Genomic DNA, 22,081 nt, shown 5'->3' with positions numbered 1-22,081 from the left:
GGCACAGCAGTGGAGAGGAAAGAAAAAAAAAACCCGAAACCTGTGGAGTTAGTACTTTAATTCTTTTAGTGAGAGAGGCTGAACCAATGCAGTACATCCTTGAGATCACAGAGCATCTTGCAGAGTGGGAGTTAGGGAGAAACACAGTACAAAGACACAGAGGTAGGTGCAGTGAAAAGGCAGATTTATTTACTAGTAATACTGTACAGAGAAAAAAAAAGAGAGAAGCCACAGTTACAGCATGGCTGTTGCTGGCAGTGTTCTTGGTTTTTTATTTTTGTTTTTTGTACTCATTTTTTAATCTGAAGAAAAAACATAACAGTCAAAAAAGTACACTTAAGGTTACAAAGTACAGCAGCTATCCCCAGCAATTCTAATTCAGTGTTAGCACAGCAGTTTATCCCCATTAAAATTGGCTTTTATTTACATTTGCTCACAAAGAAAGTGGGAGACTGAAGCTTAAAAAAAATTCTCATCCACAACCTACATTCACCATAAAAGCTGCATTTTACACAACATTTTCTTGAACCCCTGAAAAGAGTCATTCTTTGTCTGTGGAGTGAGCATAGTAGGGAGGGGCAGGAAGCCTTCAGAAATGTGCTCTTTTGCCTTTGTCCTGACCTGCTCTTGCCTGGCTACCCTAATTGCCCACAGGCACGGTTGCCACTGGAAAAGCCAAAAGCTTTCAAATGGATTTGTCCCCTGTATCTGCCTCTAAGCAGTGCCTGCATCCATACCCGTAAAACACAGCACAAAACTAGAGCCTCTCCTTTGGCAAAGCACCTTAATCTTAGATACAAACCAAGCTTAACGTATCCTCAAGGTGATCCCTAATCAGCACAGTGCTTAGGTATGTCCTATGCTTTAAGCAAGTGCCTAAAGCATAGCATTAGTGGAGCTTAAGAGCTCTATTCAGCTGGGCTTTACATGGTTGCACAGTACTTCCTTTACTCCTGTGTTTGCCTCTCTCTGACAGGAGTGTTAGCTTGGAGGGACACTTGTTTGCTTCCTGGCAGATAATTTTACTGAGAATGCCTTTGTACCCTGGATCAGTGTGGAGGGAAGTTCACGTTTTCTCCTGCCTCCTTTAAACTGACGGCAGCAAACTGTCCTCCCGAAGTACCATCCCGGGCCAGCTTCTGCCTTGTGCTGCCCTAAGTGGCTTCCAGATGCCGATGCACTGCACGTGCATGCCTAGCTTGTACTGGCCCGGGGGACTTACTGCATTCCCACAGGAGTGGGAAAAGAGGCAACAGGCTTATCTAAATGGCAAGATCATAGTGGAAACCCCTGTCTGGGCAACCCGGGGGATGCCAGACAAATAGGTAGGGGCAGCGTTTCCCCAGCATCAAACTTGCCACAGGAATCTAGGAAAATACAGGAAGGTGTGCAAACACTGAGGAACAGAAACTGCCATTTCTCTTTTAGTGGCCTCAGCTGAACAACCCTGAGGTGAGATTTTCAGTTCCAGTCTCTCTTTTCTTCCCCCGTTTTTGCTTAGAGGAGACGATGAAAAGGGAAGCAGAGAGAGGAAAATAAAGGAATGGTTGAGCAGTGCTGGCCAGAATGAGAGTAAATACAGAGACAGGGGACAGGCATAATCTGGAACAGGGACGTGCAAAGGGAAAAATTTGGAAGAAAAACTCACTGTCTCTTCCAAGTCACGTTTATGTGTGGGTATGAAATTCACCCCAAGCCTCTTCAGGCAACTGGGCATTTTGAGCGTTCCCGAAGGGCATTCTTCGGCTTTCAGACACAGTCAGCAAGGAGACCTTGTGCTAAACCCCCTCACTGCAGAAAAGTGCACCAGTTTCACAACACCACTTAAAAAATCTATCTAATCAAAGGAATCGGAAGAAGCAGTTACAGCAGCATAAGCCTTGCCTGTAGAATATTGTTCAAAGACCGCATTCTAGAAACATTTGTGCACATGCACAAATTTCACTTATCTGGCTCATTTTATTGAAATAAAAAGGAACTGCCTGGGTGCTTAATTTTATGCCCATAGGCATGTCTTTGGGTCTTATAGACCTAGTAAATAGATATTTAAGATCAGGTCTAAGTCACTAACTTAGCCATGGAAGTTAAAAATCTACAAATATACCCAAACAGGTGGACTTGAGTTACATAGGTCATTCTAAAAGAGTAATTAAGCTTGTTCACTTTCAAAGGTACACTAAGTCCTAAAAAAAAATCGAAATCCTTCTTTCAGAAAAATCTGGGAAAAAATTGCAGCAAAGGTTTGCAATACAATAACAGTAAAAAACCCCAAAAGAAGAGAAATTTTTGCAAACTGGGGGAATGGTTTAAGAATTCTTCAAAAGTTCGCCCTTAAGAAAAGTGGCCTATTCTTATTCAGTTGAATAGCCTAAGTGGAACCACCACAGCAAGAAAGGCTCTTTGAACTCATGAGGAAAAAGACTGAATTTTGTAATGCTGTTGCTTTTAAATACAAGTGGGACATTTTTAAGTACTTCATGCACTCTTGTCACTATTTACAAGCTAACTTATTATTACATATTTATATTACAGGTTGGATTTATATTCTCTTTGGACTAGATGACAATCCATTCCTATTCTAAACTTAATAAATTCAGTCATTTTATACAACTTATTGGTTTACATACAAAAATTACAGTCCACTTTTGTTGGATGTTGTCATAACCTGTGACCTCTGACTAAGCTCAAAACTAAACTTTATTCTTGCCACCCAAAAGTCTCATGAAACATAACCTAAGCAAGTCTTGAGCTTTCTAATAGAAGGAGAGAACTGGTGGAAACCGAGTCAGTTTAGGAAAAAGTAAGACACCACATCTATAACACATGGGAAAATCCTCTACTTTACTTCTGTGAGTTATTCTGTTCTACTCTTTCCAGTGGCACCATCTATTGTATTTTGAAATCTCATATTGGATAAGATAGGACAAAGTGAAAAAATGCATTATAGTTCTCCTTTTCCAGCTATACCTCTCTACTGAAAGTAAGTAGTTATTGACTACCATAGTAGCTTTCTAAATAAAGAAGAGTTTGCCTAGTTATAGAAAGCATAGATCCATCATTTTCTGTGAAAAAAAAAAAATGATTTAGCTGAGTTTATACCAGGTATACTGGATTCTACTCTTACAACTTTAATCTTTAAAAAGTATTGTGATCCTGCTTCCTGGAGAAAAATGTGGTTAGGTCTACAAAAGATCCCAAGAAGTTGGGCATTGTCATCAAAGTATGAAAAAGTTCAAAGGCTCAATGTCATGGGCAGGATGATATTCAGAAACTCAATCCCCATTTAAACAAATCCCCATTTAGGATTTGTATCTCGTTATAAAAATATTTATTCCTTAAAAAAATACACAAATGTAAAATACTACATTTTCTATGATATCCCCATATACTTTCCAAGTATGCCATCTGAATGTTGGATTGAATCAAAAGGTAAAATACCTTTTATTTCTCTAGCAACTCTGTATGCTGTCTTTCTGCTCCCACTAAATTGTTGCATCTCTGTAATTTCAAGCATAGAGAACCAGAGGTCAACTTTGAACAACAAGGGACTGACCTAATAGCTGTCAGGAAAGTCCCACTTCGTATTTGTGAATACCATTGCAGTGCAGTGCAATGATAACCCAGGATCTGATCCTAAGAGATGCTAAGCACCATTTATTTGTGTTTTTCGCAGCAGAAGTAGCAATGCTCAGAATTAGCCTCTCAGATTACACCACTCTGGGCAAACTCAGCAGCACATAAAATTGGTACAGGTACACAAATAACACCCAAACTACACCCTGTGTAAATCACTCATGCCCTGATCTTGCAGACACCTACATGCATTCCTTCTGTGAGTTGACTTAAGTAGGTCTACACACAGTAAAGTTAGGCATATGTGTTTTTGTTTGCAGGACTGGGGTCTTCTATTGCACCAGTAGAGGTTCTCTTCATGGAGAAGCGCTTGTGCACACTTCTCTTGCTGGGGATTGAAAGATAATGTTGTGTTTATACAGCTTTGGAATACAGCCTGCACTTTTTGGAAAACAAGAAAAGAAAGATACAAAAAGAAGAAGAAAAACTAAGAGTGCTAAGGCAAACTGTCAAATGGCACATCATACCTACTTTGTCATTCATTTAGATAACATCACAAAGGCAGACCAGAGGAGTTCTGTAAACATATACCATACAGTACATCAGCCACGGAAAATTAAAAAAAGAAAACAACCCTGTAATTCTTTTCTTTCTGTATTGATATTCTTGTAATTGAAAGAGATTGCCTAGCCACTAATCATAATGCTGTGTTTTGTGATTTGTATTTTTCTTCTGTTAAAAAAAAGAATGAAAGTAAAATGCAGTGGTTTGCAAAAGAAACAGTCTCTGAATGCAAATTAGGGACAACATGGAAGTGGATTCATAGAAACTTAGAAAATACAAAATATAAAAAAGTTTTGTAGGTTACTTCCTCCCAGTCTAGGAAAAGATACACTGAAAGAGTTTTTTTGTTTTTCTTACAAAAGTTAAGGCGAGTAGTTTGTTCTGGCAAAATGCTATCACAGAACCAGTTTCTGACTCTGCTTCTTTTCTGCATCCTTCCATACTGAAATTGAGCATATACATGTGACAGAAAAAGTTAAACAAACAGGGAGTTTGCTTAAAACAATACAGAAAAACTCCCATAATGATTCTTATGAAATCTCTCTCTGCTTGACTGTAGAGTGGACCCTTTCCTTTATGTCTGATTGTGCATGTATTTCCATAGGCTACTTTCTGTCTGAGGGGAAGGGGAAAATTGACCCATTCCGAAGCTCAAAGAAGCCCTGGAAAACTATTTACATTCATCAGCCTATGCTAATGCATTTGAATCCCCATATAATTTGGCCGCAGTCTAATGACTAGAATGGAAAAGCTAATGTCCAGGCAAGTTTCCTGTACTTGCAGAGGAGAATGATTGGAGTAAGCATGTTTAAGCTGACATAGTTAAGGCCCTCAGAGTTCAGATTGATTTTTTTTTTTTTTTCCTGACCCTCAGCATGAAACAACCTTTGATTAAAAAAGACAAACTCTCTCCAGATAATCCTCTAAAAACTTCAGCTTTTTTTTGGATCTGTTATGGGCCCATTAACCATGGAGCTCATATGCACACACGAAAAGCACTGGCCTTCTGAGGCACTCAATGTTATCTACAACTACTGAGCAGTAAGTATTTGGCAGGTTTAAGGTTTAAGGCTTGTGCTCTACTTCTAACCACTAAAGGGCCACTTCTAAACTCTTTGATACGCCACCATCTCCCAGTGACGTTATGACTAAAATGGTGCAGTGGTCTCAGACGCACTCTGGTCTCAGTTCCAGTGAACATCTCCCAGGGCTGTTTTCTAAAGGAGTCATCCCCAAAATGACGAATATGTGGTTAACGAGAAGAACATATGTTAGGGGAGCATATAGCTAAAGAGTTGTGTGGACAGACTGGATTAGGAGTGATACCCAAGAGTGTTCAGAGTACAGATGACACTCCAAATATCCCATGCATAGGGTTTTGGAAAAGCCTCTCTTTAGAGAATAGAGGTGGTCAGGAGGAAAAAGATGTGGCTGAGAAGACATAGAGTGATCAAGGTGGCCATGAAGGCAGGATTGCACGTGGAGTGGAAAGGACAGCATGATATTAAAGGACTGGCTAAGCCAGGAGGAAAGGACTGGCAGATTTGTTTTTGAGTGTTACTAGTAATGTCAACAGGCCCCCAAGTGATAAAACTATTGCGAAGAGCACTGAACGTGTGATATCTTGCTGGAGCAGGTGTGTGAAGGCAGCAGGCGCTGCTGCTGAGCTGGGCGAGTCTGTGCATGAGTGGCATTCATAATGTAGGAAGGAGCCAGAAATGGTTTTACTGTCCCTATAAATTTACGTTACAAAATTCTTTAGTGCTTTGGAGTCCCAAACTCGCCTTTTCAAAGCCCTAATTAGCTCCCTGGGTAGCTTCACCCATTGCACGCCACTGTCTCCTAACAACACAAGCTGGGTCAGGTTATGGAGAGGTGGTTACAGCTGTGTGGGTTGCTGCTTGTCAGCTGAGTTGTGGTGACCTCACTGAGTGCCTTGGAAATGCAGACTAAACGATGAAATGTTGTTAATTGGCATCGGTGATGGTCTCGGAATTTGGGTACCACAGCCAAGCTGACAAGTGGTGATTTAGGAAGCCAGGGTAACTCAGTCTCTTGAGGCTGCTTATCCACACCCTGGCTTGTTGAGCATGAGGCTGTGGAAGTCATTGAGAGCACAGTGGAGTTCAAAACTCATGGCCTCATTTTAAGAAATGTTGAGATTTTTTATCATTTATCATTTCTGAAAACCCCCCCCCACAGGCTGCTAATTCCCAACACAGTTTTCAACAAGCAGCCACGAGACATACTATTAAAATATGGGATTGCTGCAGCCGTTCTCCTTTGATAAAATTGTTAACCACAGAAGCCTGAGTGAAGTGTTAATTTGCAGAGTTTCTGTTGGCAAATTTGGTCCTTCTCTTATCCAAAAGCCCCCAGGGGAGGCTGAAGGAGCATATGGAAATCTATTACAAGTTAAATCAGGCCACTGCAGTGGATATGGAGGCCAGTGTAATTTTTGCAGGTGTCATACTGATGTGACTTTCTTTTCCTAATCTCTACTTGCTTTTTTTTTCACAGTCACCTGGGTAGTTGTGAAACGGTCTATTAACCAGCTCCATACTGATGGCTAAGTGACCTAACACAGGAAATACTTTTTGCATTTTGTGTGTGTTTTTAGTGTGCCCTATATTATCACTGTCATGAACAAGTGTCTTTCTTACTGGCACAGAAAGAAAAGAGTACAGAGCAAGAACTCTGTTTAATCAGATGCTCTGAACTAACAATTAATGCAGTAAAAGCACCATCCAAGAAAGAACAGAAATATTATAGGAACCACCTCAGACTGGAAAGAGGCTTTTTTGTTGTTTTCTTTCTTTCTTTCTTTTTTTTTAGTTTTTTATTTATTTTGTTTTTCAGTTGCTGTTATCCTTTTTCTAAAGTCTGATAGTTTCAAAGACACTTCAAAGTAATCTCCAGTATTTTTTAACAATACCAGAAAATATAAATCATGATTTTTAATCTCACTTCTACAGGTGTAAATCCAGATGAAGTCCACTGAAGTAAGTGAAGTTACACTTACGAAAAACCAATGTGAGACAAGAATTAGGCTCATAACATCTTGCAATGAAAAAGCTGGTTGCTTTTCCATTATAGTTAGAATCAAAAGATCAAAAACTGAAGAAACATCTCCTGATTTTGGATGCCTTCACCTTTTTACATTTTCAATTTGAGATGTCTTTAAGAGGCCCGATTTTCAGAGGGCAGATGAAAAAAATTTTGCTTATAATCAAGTCTCTTTAAAGTGCCTCCCTCTGGAAAACGAAGCATCCAAAATCACTAGCAGTTTTTGAAAATGCTAATCTTGTGGTTTTAGGCTCTTCTCCTGAAATAGCAGCTCAAACAAAACTCCAGCAGCCTCTGCAGGAGTTTTACCTGGGTAAGCATCACAGGATCAGACCTATCATTTGTAAATAGGTAGGTGCACCAGAAGTACACTCAATAAATAATACTTTCCTAAGAGTTACGAAACAAAAATCTGTCCCTGCCCCCATTACTAGCAGTGAGAATTTCGTTACCGATTTCAATGGAAACAGGGTCAGACAGTGAAGGAAGTTCATTTTCTATTCTAAGGAAATAGAAAGAAATATCTCTCATCTACTGGAGTTTAGAAGGAAAACTTCATGTATAAACATTGGCAGAGTTACTGAAAGACAAGTAATTAGATCAGTGACTCCACCTCAGTTGGTGTGACAGCTGCATCTCTTTCATGTCAAGTTAATTTCAACTGTAATTTAGGGAGATGAAGTACACATACAATACTGTAATCTGGAAGATTTATATAAGGCAAAATCATTTTTCATACATTTTTTTAGAAAGAAAATTAAGGTCCACTTTTGGGTTTACCAATAAGCAGAAATGGCTGACAGTTTTTTTGACACCTCAAACTAAACTGAAAAATTACTATAAAACAAAAATTTGCAAACTTTTGGGGAAGGATTTATCTGAGTTATAGCAAACTAAAAAAATAAAATAACCTAAGCCTTCCCCTGAAAAATAAAAAAATAGGATCTATAAAATAATATTTAAATGTGATTAAAAAAAACAACAGTTTTTTAAGGCTGTTGTATCCAGCTGCTGTGAAATTCAGACTCCCACAGAATGTTAGGAATCTGATCAAGCCTGCCAGATATCCAAAGAAAAATGTAAAAAGTGTTTTCATTATATATATATAAAATATATATATATAGATCAAATAAATATGAAAGCATTTGTTCAGTTTCCCATTTACCTCTCACTCTGTAATACTAAGGAAAAAAAAAAAGGCCCTCCCCAAACCCCCAGTAGTATGCTTGATGGGAAAATAACCATGCGTGCATCTTCCTGAAGAACTAGAAATCAAAGCAACCCAACTGCAAGGCAATGGAGGCATTCACTTCCAGTTCACAGTATTGCAGTTAGAAGTACAGTGAGGTCTAGGTAAGTGATGGAGCAGGTGTTGCCTGGAACAGGGAAGGAGGAAGTGTTCACATGACAATACAGCATTGACAGCGCTTTTTCTTTTGGGTACCTGGGGCGGCTTCCAGGGGCAGGCTTTCTTCTTTCCCCTCTGGAGAGGAGGGCTCTGTCGTGTCTGACAGAGGCCTGCCAGAGACCAGCTCAGCAGCATTCCCATCCATGGTGGAGATGTCTGTCACTGTCTTCTCCCGCAGCGACTTCTCGTCATCTTCATCGATCAGGACCAGCTCTGCCTTGATCGTTTCGTCATAGCCCAGCACTTTCTTCGTTTCCTCTTCATCATCGATGTTCTGGTAGCCCATAAATATCATTGTCACTGGCTGATCTGTGCTGGCCTCTGGGGCTTCGCCACCATCACAGGGTTTATCTTGGGGCTGAGGGTTCACAGGATGCCCTTTGCTGGGTTTGCGTACCATTTCCAGCTTTGCCTCCTTGAAGAGCATTTGCTCCTTCATATGGCTAAAGTTTCCATCTGCTATCACATTTCTGTCTGACACAGTCATCGTTTCATACCCTTTTACACTTGATTGTCCAGCTTTTTGCATAAGTTCATCTACGTCCTTTGAGCTTAATTTATGTACTCCATTTTCTACCACTGTGCCACCAGAGTGAACCTCATAGACTACCTTGGTACCATCATCATAGACTTTGAATCCTTTTTGATGGGCCCCACCTGGGCCAACAGGTGAAGTAGAGACAATCTTGGTCTCTCCTGTCTGTTTGTCTTTCTCCACATTAATTTCCATGGTGTACAAAGCTTGAATGAAAACAAGAGAGGAAGTGCATGTTACAACAGAAAAAGCCAGTGAATGGTTAATTGCCAAACAAACAAAGAAAACTATGGTGCCCCTTTTCCTACGTTCTTTCTCTAAAGGGCCAAGCATTCTACGTTAGAAGTGGGACGCACACTGTGAACAGAGACAGTTATTGCACCACAGATCTTTATGCAGCTGAAGGCTAGGCATACCTGCTGTAAACTGGAGATAGTCTTCCAGCTCTCTCCGCGTGGAACCATGTCTGGTCAATTAGAAGCGTGAAGAGCATTTAGGGTTAGGTGTACTTTTGACAAAGGGAGGTGACAGCATGCATTTTTCCCTCAATCTTTTCTTTCTGAACTTGCCTCAAATTCAAAGAAAAATTCATGTCCAGGACCTCCCTACTCTCTTTTCCTATCATTAAACTGCCTGTTAGTTGGTAACAAGCTTTGTTTGCTGCAGGTAACACAGAGATTGTTTTATTATCAATACTTGTTCTTGCTTAACTCTTCCATCACAGCACTCATAAATTTTACAGAGGTCAAGGAATATTGTTTACCCCTGTTCTACAGATGGGACAACAAAATCACAAAGGAATAGAGTAATTTCTCCCAGCAGACTTGTGGCAGAGTAGGTTTCTTAGCTTCCATACCAAGGTATTGACGCAGTCACCTTTGCTTTCAGATAAAGACTGTAAAAAGTGACAATGAAGTACTCCCTCATGCCTCTGAATGAGACTCTAAACATCATTTCCAAAGGGGGAAGTTGAAGAAAAAAAAAAAAAGAACTGCCTTTCAAAGCACCATGAAATAAAGGATAAATACATGTGTGTAAGGGATGCTGTTTTAGAATCGCAATGAAACTTTTCTAGCCGTTAAGAAGGACGCAATAATGAGAAGAGAACTGTAGTGACCACACAGTAGGAACAGACAGGCAGTCTGCACTGCTCTAACCCACAGTGGCAATGTGATCTCACTAGCCAGCTTTCCAAGGAAAAATGTGCAAAGGTTTCACAGATTTTCCAGAAGTGGTCATCTGTTTAAGTATTCCTTATATAGAGAAGAAAACATTTTGGCTTTTTAAAGGACATCCACAGACACTTGATTACAATTTACTACAGGCAGTGACAAATGTCTGTAATACTTATCGTGACCATTTCCATCAATGAACCTCAATGGTATAATGATGGTTTGTCTTACCTGGGAAGATCGCAAACTGATGTGTTTGCTTTTGTTGTCTTTTTTTTTACTGGGTACAGATCATCCCTTCCCCCCAAATCAATGTAGCATGTATGTTTGTATTTAAAACATCATTACCGTAAAAAATTACTCCGGTTTTAATATCTTCCTTCACTCTTATTATTCACAGACTGTGCAACTTTCTTCTGTATTCCTAAGTGAAGTCCGTCATCCGCATTAGGAATCTTATCATGTTGTGCATCATGAACCCTTCTACAGCTCTAGACATAAAAGTCATCTATTGTTGTGTGGGCCTGTATTACCCCTTTGTGGTGGTCTCTTCCGGTCCTCCAGTGTGCAATCTGGTTGGCAGGTCACCCAGACTGGGGTCTTGCTGCCTGTGTGTTGTGAGTGGAAGGGTGAGCACTCAGACCAACCACCTGGCAGGGCTGATTAGATCAAATGCAGTGTCACACAGACATCTTTATTAAGCTGGAGGACAGAGGAGCAAGCTAGGAGAACATCCTAAAGACTATGTTTTATTCAGGAGATTCATGGACTAGCCTGTGTCCATAGCTGTCATGTCCTTAAGAGCAGGACATCCATTTCATAATGGATCAATATTGATCCCTGTCTTTGAGTTATCACCCCCGTCTTTGTGCTGTCACACCTGGACCACCTAAAGCAGCTCCCCAGCAACTACAAGGAAGCTGCTGAGAAAATGGGGCCAGGCTCTTCTCTGAGGTGCACAGTGGAAGAATGAGAGACAGCAGGCACACATCGAAACAGGGGAGATTCAGGCTGGACATAACGATGTCACCATGAGGAAAATAGTTAAACCATGGAGCAGCTCACCCCAAAGGGCGGTGGGACCTCCATCCTTGGAGGTTTCAAGTCCTGTGGTGAGCTTGGTGCTGGCCCAGTTCTATGCACGTGGTGGACGCAGAGACCTCCTGGGGCCCTGCCCCCACTGTGATGCCGGAACAATGCAGCTTCTCCCAGGACTCACTGCAGAGCTAGAAACCATGCTTGCTGCCTGAACGATGCCCAACAGGTAGGATTTCCCTGAGCCTGGGAGGAGGAACATGAACAAGGCTGCATTGCATTCACATCTTGACTGAACTGCGGCACAGACCAGAGAGCAGCAGCTGGGGACTGTCTCAGCCTAGGAGCTGTCTGGCAAGTGTTTCTCAAGTCTTGTGCAAGCAAATCTGCCTTGAATCCCCATAATCCAACTTATAGGAGTAATTAAATAAAAAGGTCCCATGACTAGTACTCTGGAATTTGCTCCTTTACTGGTGCAATTTCTTGGGTGGCGGGTCAGGGAGAGGAAAGGGGAAGCAGGCTTTTGTTTATTTGCTTGGCCCCCGGGCCCATTTTCAGAGCTCTGGCTTGGCGAGTGACCTGTGAATGTCACTTGAGCTCTCCAGAGCTGCTCAGGCAGACATTGTGCAAGAACTTCAGAGATCAGAAAGGTTAAATAGTGGTGAGTAACCTGTAATGCAGATGTTAAAACTGACACATTGGCAGGTTTCTGAATACCAGCCAGCTGAACAGAAACAAAGTTGAGCTAGGAGCACCAACATCTCCAGAGCATCATGTGTGGTAGGCAGAAGTTCCTGATTTGTCCTGAGCACCAGAGCTCTGCAGAAAAAGGTTACCACCAGTCAGCTGACTGGCAGCATGCCACCTTTTCAGCAAGAAGCTGTGTCCCCAGCTCCCGCTGAGTTTCTGTGCTTTTCCTCTTGCTTGAAGAACAAAGTAAGTTTTCTGAGACACGATTTTGGAAGACTGCTAACTTCTTCAGTAAAGGCTGCTGTTTTTCCTGCGAAACATTGTTTTCTGCTATGTTATTGCACATATTTTCAGTGCAACCTGCCATACCCTCTCTGTTTTGAAGAATAAACTTCATTCAGCAGTGGTGTACGCTTGGTGGTACACACACCTGAGGGGCCTGAATCCTGAAGCAGATAGGGGAAATCTGGTATTTAAACCATGTGGACTTGGCCTTATTTAGGAAAGGTTGGAAGATACATCTCTCTGTCTATGATATCCAGTAGTGGTAAGCAGTGACATCCTAACTATTAGGAAGGCTTTGGGCAACAGCAAGTTCCAATGCTGCTTAGAAGACCATGACTACTTAGTGATCTGATTTAGAAAATTAACAGGTGTGGTTATATTCATGTGTATTCGAAGTTTGCCTAATTTGCTTAGACATATGCCACTGTTACATTCTTTTATGATTTCTTGTACAGTGATTTCTGAAACAGTTTTAAAATAGTGACATACATAAGCTTTATGACTTACCCCAGGGATAACATTAAAGCTACTTGTGAAAGTAAATGCATAAATATAAGCAAGTGTCTTAGAGAGCTGTTCACTACTGAAATATGAGAAAAATGAACAACAGAACCTTGCTAATCTGCTTGTATGCATAATGTTTGTTTTCCACAGGAAAACCCAGCATCACAGCTTCTCAAAGAAATTGAAATTTGAACTAATGCTGTTTTCTAAAATGTCTTATTTAAGCTGAGCTTATTGACTTTAAAATATGCTATATTAATACAATACAAAACTCTCTGATAATAGAGTTGAAACTGAAAGCAGTATTTGAAGATGACAGCCTGTATGCATGAGTACAGTTTTCTATACAAGCTTTAATTACAGTGTAACATGATACAGTGCTTCATGACAAGATCCCAATGTGTGTATGAAAGGATCCTGGCTTCTACCTGTACGTGGGATTCAAAGGCTGTTTCTTTAAAAAACCATCTTAACAGACTTTGAGCATGTAATAAGGTGGATGCTTAGAGTCCACCTTTGAGCACATACATACACTGGGTGCCTTTTCTTTACGTGACTGCATACATGCATGCTGTTATCAAGAAATATATAAGCAGGACTTTTGGGCCATACAAAGAATGGAAGAAATGGTTATTTTCTTGGTGTTGGCTAAATGACATGGAATATTTAGGGAAAAGTATGTTTGAGCTTGCTTTTAGGACAGATCATGTTAAGCAGAAGTGGAAGGGAAGCTTTTGGAACAGCTTGCAACAAGACCTCTGAATAAAATAACATATCCTGTAGAAATGTACAGTGTCTTAGCTCCAGGTGCTGCTTTGCCATGATTATTAACTTTCAGTTCAAGTAAGCCACCCTTCATTCTCACTCCTTGTGACACCTCTTACATAGCCTCTAGCAATTTGGCATGGAGATAGGGAATACATTGTTTAGAACAGAAGGATCTTGAAAATAAGAAAAACATATAGTTTAACAATTGCATCATTACATTTAGGATACATACTTAATCTGAAAAAAATGAATTAGGAAATTCTCTGTATGACTCTAAACACAAAACACCATAATTCTTCCTTCTTCTCCCCAGGAAGAAGAGTGCTATACAAATTGGTGTAAAATGATACAAAAATCTGAAGCACACATGAGGTCATGTGAGTGCCTGTGTGTCTCATTTATCTTAATGGGTGTTGCACAAGTACAATGAAGGAGCAAAAACCATGGCCTTGATGTCATACATTGGTATCAGAAGAGATGGAAAGAACATAATGTTTCCATTTAATAAAAACTGCACACATTTCCTATGCTAGTTGTGTGTAGTTCAGATACATTGTTTTGAGAATACTCATTGCTGCTTGAAAAGCCTCAACTTATTTACAAAATACAAAGCAAGTGGAATTTCCTGGCATTTAAATGATATCTGGACAGCATTCCCATTAAGGCAATATAAGAGAACAGAGTTCATGGCTACTGGTTTGGTATTATAACACTGAGCTCCTTGAGACTTACCAGCTACTCTGCTTGCTCCGTCCCGCCCAGGAACTGGCTCTGCTGTTCGTGAATAGAGGGTTGGGAGTTCAGGGATCTGGGAGTAAATGTAATTTACTGCATCTGGTGTCAGAGAACAGGAAACAGTTAGGTTTGTGCTACAAGCCCCAGTGGCTTCATTGCTTAGACAGCAGAGTGTTAAGTTATCAGCCCAAACAATAGACATTGGAGCTGTGTACTATATAATTGGATCAAAGTAAACAAAGTGCACAGTCACTGTCGTGTGATTGGTGTTCAATAGACTAGCTGAGGTAGGAGGAAATGGGTCCAGATCACTCAAACCTTATGTCAGTTGAACACATCAAATTAATTGTCAGGAGGTTCTGGATTTATCAAGTCAGTGACCTTCAAAACAGTGGGCGTGCATGGGGGGGAGGAACAAATTTAATGTGATACATAGGAAAAACAAGATTTCAAATAGGAATGTAAAAGTCTAAAAATGTTAGTGCCAACTGAAAAGAAGGAAAGGCCAGTTATTCTGCACTGGATGTTTCTGACATTATTGAACTGGCATTTGGCTTTTGTTCTTAGAGCTCAGATTTAGATAATAACAAAATCCTCTCTAGGTATAGTTTGATACAGTGCCCACTGTGATGATCAGTACTTGTGAAGTCCCTGCCAGTTCTGCAGTGCCATCTTTCATTAACAGACCCCAAATTAGTTGAAACTCAGCTTAAAGAACTGATTTGCTTTACATTTGAGCCTATGGTTGTGTTGCATAAGCTACATATTTTTTTTAGAAGCGAAGCTTTAAGGAAGATTTACAAATATTTACTAAGCTTCCCAGTAGGCTGGGAGATGTTTTATGGCTGAGTTAAATGTAACTGGATAGTGTATATGGTTCTGCTAAGACTCAGAGGCAGAGTTAAGAGTAGAGCTCAGAGAAGAGACATACAAATAACTGATTTTCAGTTTGTCTGCCAAATAAACAAGCAAAGAAGATAAAAGTATCTTGTTTCCTATGAACCCATAATCTTTTCAGTTTTCTATGGAAACATTTAAATTTCTGTTCAAACGGTTCCTATTTGGTCTGAAACAGAACATCATTTTTCCTCTAAGGGTACTTCTCTGCATTAAAACTTTCTTGACCTCAGGATCACCCAGTCTGTATGTCAGGGTAGGAGGCAGAATCTGCCTTCTTCAGCGCCTCTCATTACTGTAATCAGGTGAGATGAGAAGATCAGCACAGACATTAAAAATGAACTTTTATGTGGAGGGAGAGAGACAAAGGAAGATAAAGTGTCCTGTTAATGACTGCTCAATTCCATGTGGTGAAGGGAGATACTTTCATCATGTTGCTTATAGGCTAAAATCTATCTATCTCAGACAAAAAACATCACGGCTCCTGTAATCCTCAGCAAGAACATGATGTGTCACCTCTATTCCCTACATATGCTCCTTTGGCAGGAAAATTGGGCCTGTTAACTGTGGTATGGTTCTCCAGCCCTAATAGCCTGCAGTGGCCAGCTCAGCCAGACAACAGCCACAGTCCTGAAGAAGACACCTCCCCTCTGGAGCAACATAATGTGGTTTGAATAAGGAGCCCCTCCCCCCCCTCCTTATTTTCTATCTGTTTTCTATTTAAATGGAGCATGGCACATGGGCAGAGTGCAAATTTGTTCTGGAAAGCAAGAAAGTTATATAAAAGTTCAGTTCGTAACAGCTGAATTTGAAAGAACTCAGCCTGGGAAATATTATTTTATTTCATACTTCAGTGGACAAATGGGAGTCTTGGCAAATGGGCTTTTGTATTTTGAATGCATAGTATCTCCTAAAAGTTTTTCATGTTTTATTTTTAGCAATATGCCCTAAAAGAAATAATTATTTAGGACACAACTGACTGAGCAATGACCAGTAACAGCTGCTTTCTTTTACAAGGTTTCTTGCCTTTGATGAAAAATTGGTACAATGCTTTGCATTGTTATTTTGGGAAATACCATCAGGAAGTGACCAGGCCATTACTGAAAACGGAAGTAATTTTTTTCAGAAGAGTTTTTTCAGAACTCAAGTAATTTTTTCAGGGGGGCTGTTTTGGGGGACTGGAATAAGAAGGCAGTTTGTATTCCAGAAATGGCAGAAATCTTGAAAGGAATTATTCATCCCATAGAATGTACAGCTGCAACACTAATTTCAGTACATGGTCATTCAGTGACTTGAGTGACAGACTTATCTGTCCACATGTGGGAATAGTTAATAAACACTTGCACTTCTTAACTAATCATTCAGACTTCTTTTGCAGTCCACAGGAAATAGGCACTGCAAAGTACAGTTCTCCCAGGGTCCAGCTTCGCTAGGAAAAACACTCTGAAAATATTTATTTTCTCCAGTGACTGTAGAGGGCACTGAACTGACCATGTTGGCAGTGTAAGATTAATTCTACAGTTTCATAGTGTAATTCTCACTTTGACACTGATTCTGTCCATTAATTATAACAAGTTTTTTACAACCTGCCCTAGGACACAATACTTATGTGAGTGTTAGATGTTGCTAATATTGACTTAGTTTAGAAACTTCTCTGGATGTTACTTGGAATAAACACTAAAAATGTTGCTTCATGGTTCCTGACAGTCTCTAATTATTGGACTGAGAAGTGGGTGGTGGGTTCTCTTGCACTTTCTTCTGAAGTAACTGGCGGTGCCACCTGTCAGAAATATGATATTTAGCTAGAAAGAGTTGGGGGCTTTGCTCATTCTATCAGTTCCCACATTTCCAAAACAGAATGAAGAGGCAGGAACATGGTCATTTCCCATTATCTTACTTGCAGCAAGGTCTATTTCATTTAACACCTTTAAAAGGATACAAGAGAGCAATTTTACAGGGGGTAGATGAGACATAATTAGCATCGTTTACATGAAAAGTAAGACAGAACATGAATACATTTGAACTGACTTCATTCAGGTTTTTTTCAACCTTTGGTGAATTATTGATATCTAAGAATGCCATACAATCAGTTCTGTGGCATTTTGTACTGCTTACAACAAACTGCATTTCAGAATTATAGCATTTTCTGTATTATCAGACTAATAAATGCTTAGGAAAGCATATAGGGCCAGACAGTCCTTCAAGGCTGTGTACACAAAACTGAATCTTCAAGACTGCTCAGAATAGCTGCCACACAGAGGCTTGTGGCCAGATATTAGATGAGCTCATTATCCAACGGGTTGATTAACCTGAAAAAATCCAACTACCACTAAAATTAGTACCCAAGACCTTCTGCAAATTCTACCTCCAAGGGCAGAGCCTGTTCAACCTGCAAAGTCCTCCAGGGCTCTGCAGAGTTACACCACAGGGAATACAGATTACAACCTGCCCACCATGTCTATAAGACTATGAATACAGGGTTTGAGCAGGAAGCTTTGCAGAGCTGAATAGCCTGGATCTGACTTCAGCTGAGCAACTGGCATTACTATAATTGTGGCACTCACACATTTCAATAGATGTGGAGCCAATAAAAAGGCTATTTAAAAATTTACAACTGAAAACCAGTCACTGCTGAGTTTTTACAAGACATGAGGAAAACACTCAACAAAGATCTGTGTTCTGCTGCTTTGAGGATGTGTTCATCTGTCTTGCTGTTTGGCTAGACTGCTGATGAAGAATGGAGCAGAGTAAACTGTAAGGGTCTCTAACCAATGCATTGTGAGCTAAACAATCAGGCTGGACCCATATCTTTGCCAAATATATGCTAATTCATATTAATTTCAGGCAGAGGTTTGTGCCTAAATCTTTGTTCAGGCTTCATGTAACACTGATTCCCAATGAAACTCTGCTGAAGCCAATGAAATTATTATACCATGAATTAATTTGCCCTGCTGCAATTACTTTTCCCTTCACACTTCATGTCAAGGATAATGCCGGCCTTTCAGTCATGCCTTTATTAACAATAACTTGTAAACTGTAGAGTTGCTGTGATTGTGGCTTCTCTATGTTGGCTAAAGTAGCAAAGCATAGTTTGTGTATAGGTGGCCGAAGGTTGTAGAGGACAATGTACCCTTGAAGCAAGTTCAGCAGTCAAGGGAGTCACATCATATCTTAATGTGGCTTTTATTTTATGTATACATAGAGCTGCAAATACACAGGCACACCGAAACAGATATTTGTTTTCCATTTGTAGGAGAGAGAAGGGTTCACACTGTGCATGCAGCACAGAACTACAGTGCATTCGTTTTCCACTGCTGTCCCAAGAAGTGACAAAAGTTGTAGTTTGCAGTGTATCCTATGCTTTCTTTTACATGAAGAGTTTGTCAGTGACCCATGCTCACCAAGCTACTGGGACACCACAGGCTGGCAGAAGCATGGCTGTGGGCAAGAGACCCACAGTCCCCAGCTTTGGCTTTTGTATTCTGCTTGCTATCATGTGGTGACCTGTAGAAGGCAAAGTGTGCTTATACCCTGGAAAATGTGGGGTTTGTGTTTATTGTGCCTCGACGACTTCTAGCTCAAAAACGCTCATTTACAAATACAGCCAGTTTCTGGGAAGGTACGTGCAACTCGGGTGGAAAGGTCAAGGAAGGCCACCTAATTGGCTAGCAGTGCTCACTGTTGCTTCTCCCCCTTTCCTTGTAGCCTTCATCTAAACCCCTCTGGGCTCTGAACACCATGTAGTTGTGCTTTTTGCACACTCAGAAGCTCTGTCACTGTTATACATGACAGTAAACTATGCACAGGGATACAGCTGTGAAATAAGTCACTTTCTATACCATCACCACATTTAGAATACATGGAGGGATCTATGGATATGGCAGCAATTGAAGAAATGGCCACAAGCCCCAGGTGTTGGTTTGGGGTTCTGTTTTACGTAGCCTTCCTCTATTATCCATTTAATGGCTACTGCCATTTTCCTCTACAGCATGTTATGGATGGTTGCCAGACTGATGGCTGATCTGCTACAACACAACAAGTCCTACATGTTTTTGAAAGGAGGAAAAATCTGTCATCACATCATTCTCAGTTAGTTATGTATATGTTCTCTGCCTTATGAGATCAGCTACACTCACAGGTTGTTGTCAGACAGCAGAAAATAAAGGACTTGCTCATTTTTTGCTGTATGGAGATGTATAGTCAAATCGTGCCCACAGTGGGAGGCAGGCCTGTGTCAGGATGATGGCTTGCAGCCTAGATCTTCTCCAGAGCAGCATAACACAGCCTGCTTCATAAAACTGCCTAGAGGATGACCTCAGCTCATCTCTGAGTATCTCACAGTCTCGGCTGAGAAGGACCAGTTGCTGAGAGGAAGAGATGTAACATGTAGGCGTGTGCAAGAAGAGAATAGTGCTGGTTAATTTAGCTATATTGCCTGCTCCCTCTGCAGGGATAATACATTTGTTCCGTAGGTACTACATTTTCTCTTCCATTATTTTTCAGCTTTCTGTCAGCTTTTCAGAAATCAGAGGTTATCCTTGTTTCTGGCTCAGTCTGTGAGGAAATGGTCTGCTGAAAGCAGGTAAAATCTGAAGAGCAGTGGGGTTCTTTCTGAACCCAATGGAGTATTGTAAATGGGTATGTTATGCAAAAAAAAAAAAAAAAAAAAAAAAAAAAACTCTGGGGGAAACTGTTGTTTTGTATTTCTAACTGGGGCTTCCTCAGGTTCCTGTTTTACCATTATGCACCTAAAGAGGTGTTGTCTTGCAGGAGTCACAAAGGCTCCTGTACACTCGGGAGGGTTCATCCAGGAGGGACCCATTCCTCTTCTATAAGCTTATCACCACCTGAAACTCACCACAGGCACACAATATTTGCCTTTCTGGATCTTTATTTGCCAACTCCAAATGCTTCAGAAAGGAAGAAAAAAAAAAATTCTTACAGTAGAGCATCACACTTCAGATTTCCTTTTATTTTATTTTATTTTATTTTTTGGCAACTAGAGGTAACCTGAAGCTTAAAATTCTAACAGGAATGGAGATTTCTGAACTGGATCTTTGACTTAAAAAGGAAACTGTTCTTACTAGTTAATATTAACTCCTGAAAAAGAAATGTCCCCAAAACAAGAGACATCTGTTGTTTACTACCTTTGATTTATTTCTGTTGGAATCTTTTTTGAAACACCTGTTAATTAATTTTACAATGAATTAACAATACTGTAACAAAAGGGTAACAATAGCTGAGTTGATCAACATTTTCATAGGAACAATTATTGCTCTTCTGTAGTCAAAATTCAGAAGACCACTTTGCACACCTGCTTCAACCAGCCACCAGAAAAAAAGTCCTTGAGATCTCTGCTGTCTCCAAACTCACTCCTGAGTTTAGGTTTCATAACCTTGCAACCTCCAAAGTATGTCTAAAGTTTGCGTCTGTGTTCTCCATGGCAAGTACTTTCAAGGTGTAGATGGTCTTGACTGAGAGTTGCCTCCTGCAGCTACAATGTGTGCAAAATTACTTGAGAAACCACTGCCACAGCAATGTACCTTGAATAGTACTTTGCTTCTCTTCCGTATATCTATTACAGACTTGGATGATGGGTATTTGCCCGTATACATGTAAAATTTACTAATAGTACCACACTCTGAGAGGCTGCAAGTATGGAATGAGAAGTCAAATGATTTTGATATTTTAGGGAAAAGATCCATAGACAACCAGCAATGTTTGTAACAGACTATTGTTAGGGAGCACTTAGGAGTCACGTGCATTAATACAGTATGAGGAATGGCTGAGGAGATAGGAACAAGAAATATATTTGTAGTAAATTGTGAATTTAATCTTGAGATCAGTATACAATGTTTTTGCAAAAACATTCTTTAGCTCAGTTTAATAGAACACTGTATTTAAGACCAAGAGATACTTTTTCTAATCTACTCCTTCAATGAATTCAGTGAACTTTAAGTCAGCTCATATGCTACATTGTAATTTTGTTTTGTGGCAATGCTTAATGTATTAGGACCATCCTACATATTCCTCATGTTTGCTCAAAGAACGGGCAATTGGATCACTTGGTCAGCAGCCACAGGTTGTAGTCCTGACCTCAATATTTTGCATATGGCCAGTTCAAAGGTGTGTACTGAGAATGAGTTTCTGGTGCACAGATTTATTTGCAGATGGATCAGTGTGATATCCTCCCTGAAGAAGCACTAAAAGGGTCTGTCCAGCTACTTGGGAACAATCCAGATTTTTTGCTCACTCATTCACTTAAATTTATAGATCAGGATTTAGTGTGATTGAACACATTCAGGGCACTGAGTTCATAAACTAGGCATTACTACGTCCTCATCCATCTATGCAAAATTTTCTTTCTGTAGGAATCATCACACAGAGAATATAATTCACCAGCGAAATAATTTAATGTTAATCAAAGGCAAGTTGTTCTTGTAAATTAAGAATAGTCCTCACTGCATTTAACTATTTATGATTACAGTATGTGTACATGAGGAAATTGATTGTTAATCAGGTGAAAAGGAGGTGTGTAGTGTGTGGCAGTCATGTGGCAAAAAGAGTCAATAACAAAATTTGTATGCTCATGGTTTGAAGTCATCCACACGGTTTTCTTTTCCCTTACATGCATACAAAAATAGCTGGAGTCTTGTCAAAGGAATACTACTTCACAATGATAGTGACATTTGTGCTTGCACCAAGTAATACCAAAGAGAAAGGTAATAGTTCTGGCAAGAAATCAGAAATGGCATAAATAGAATTGTCCTCATATTTTAAAATTCTGCAACAACGTTTATTAACAACTCTTGTAAAACCCAAAGCTATACAGTAATAAAAAGGCACTTA

The 22,081-nt window shown here is 40.1% G+C and overlaps 1 protein-coding gene across 5 annotated transcripts in view; it reads right to left on the bottom strand.

Moving 5' to 3' along the window:
• PALM2AKAP2 (PALM2 and AKAP2 fusion) overlaps positions 1–22,081 on the bottom strand; it is a 277,274-nt gene that overhangs the window by 144,141 nt on the left and 111,052 nt on the right. For 2 of the 5 annotated variants that reach the window (XM_064501617.1, XM_026103095.2), the window contains exons 6-7: positions 14,333–14,434; positions 8,648–9,352 (exon numbers count right to left, since the gene is read on the bottom strand). The exons of 1 other annotated variant lie outside the window; for it this stretch is intronic. In XM_064501617.1, coding sequence (XP_064357687.1) covers positions 8,648–9,352; positions 14,333–14,434 — 807 coding nt within the window. The remainder of the gene's footprint in view (positions 1–8,647; positions 9,353–14,332; positions 14,435–22,081) is intronic. 2 more of the 5 variants (XM_064501619.1, XM_064501621.1) reach the window with 1 other exon arrangement.

This window comes from Dromaius novaehollandiae, chromosome Z, assembly GCF_036370855.1.
Source record: "Dromaius novaehollandiae isolate bDroNov1 chromosome Z, bDroNov1.hap1, whole genome shotgun sequence".
In the NCBI taxonomy this organism is placed as follows: Eukaryota; Metazoa; Chordata; class Aves; order Casuariiformes; family Dromaiidae; genus Dromaius; species Dromaius novaehollandiae.
This window is presented reverse-complemented; position numbering and strand designations above follow the sequence as displayed.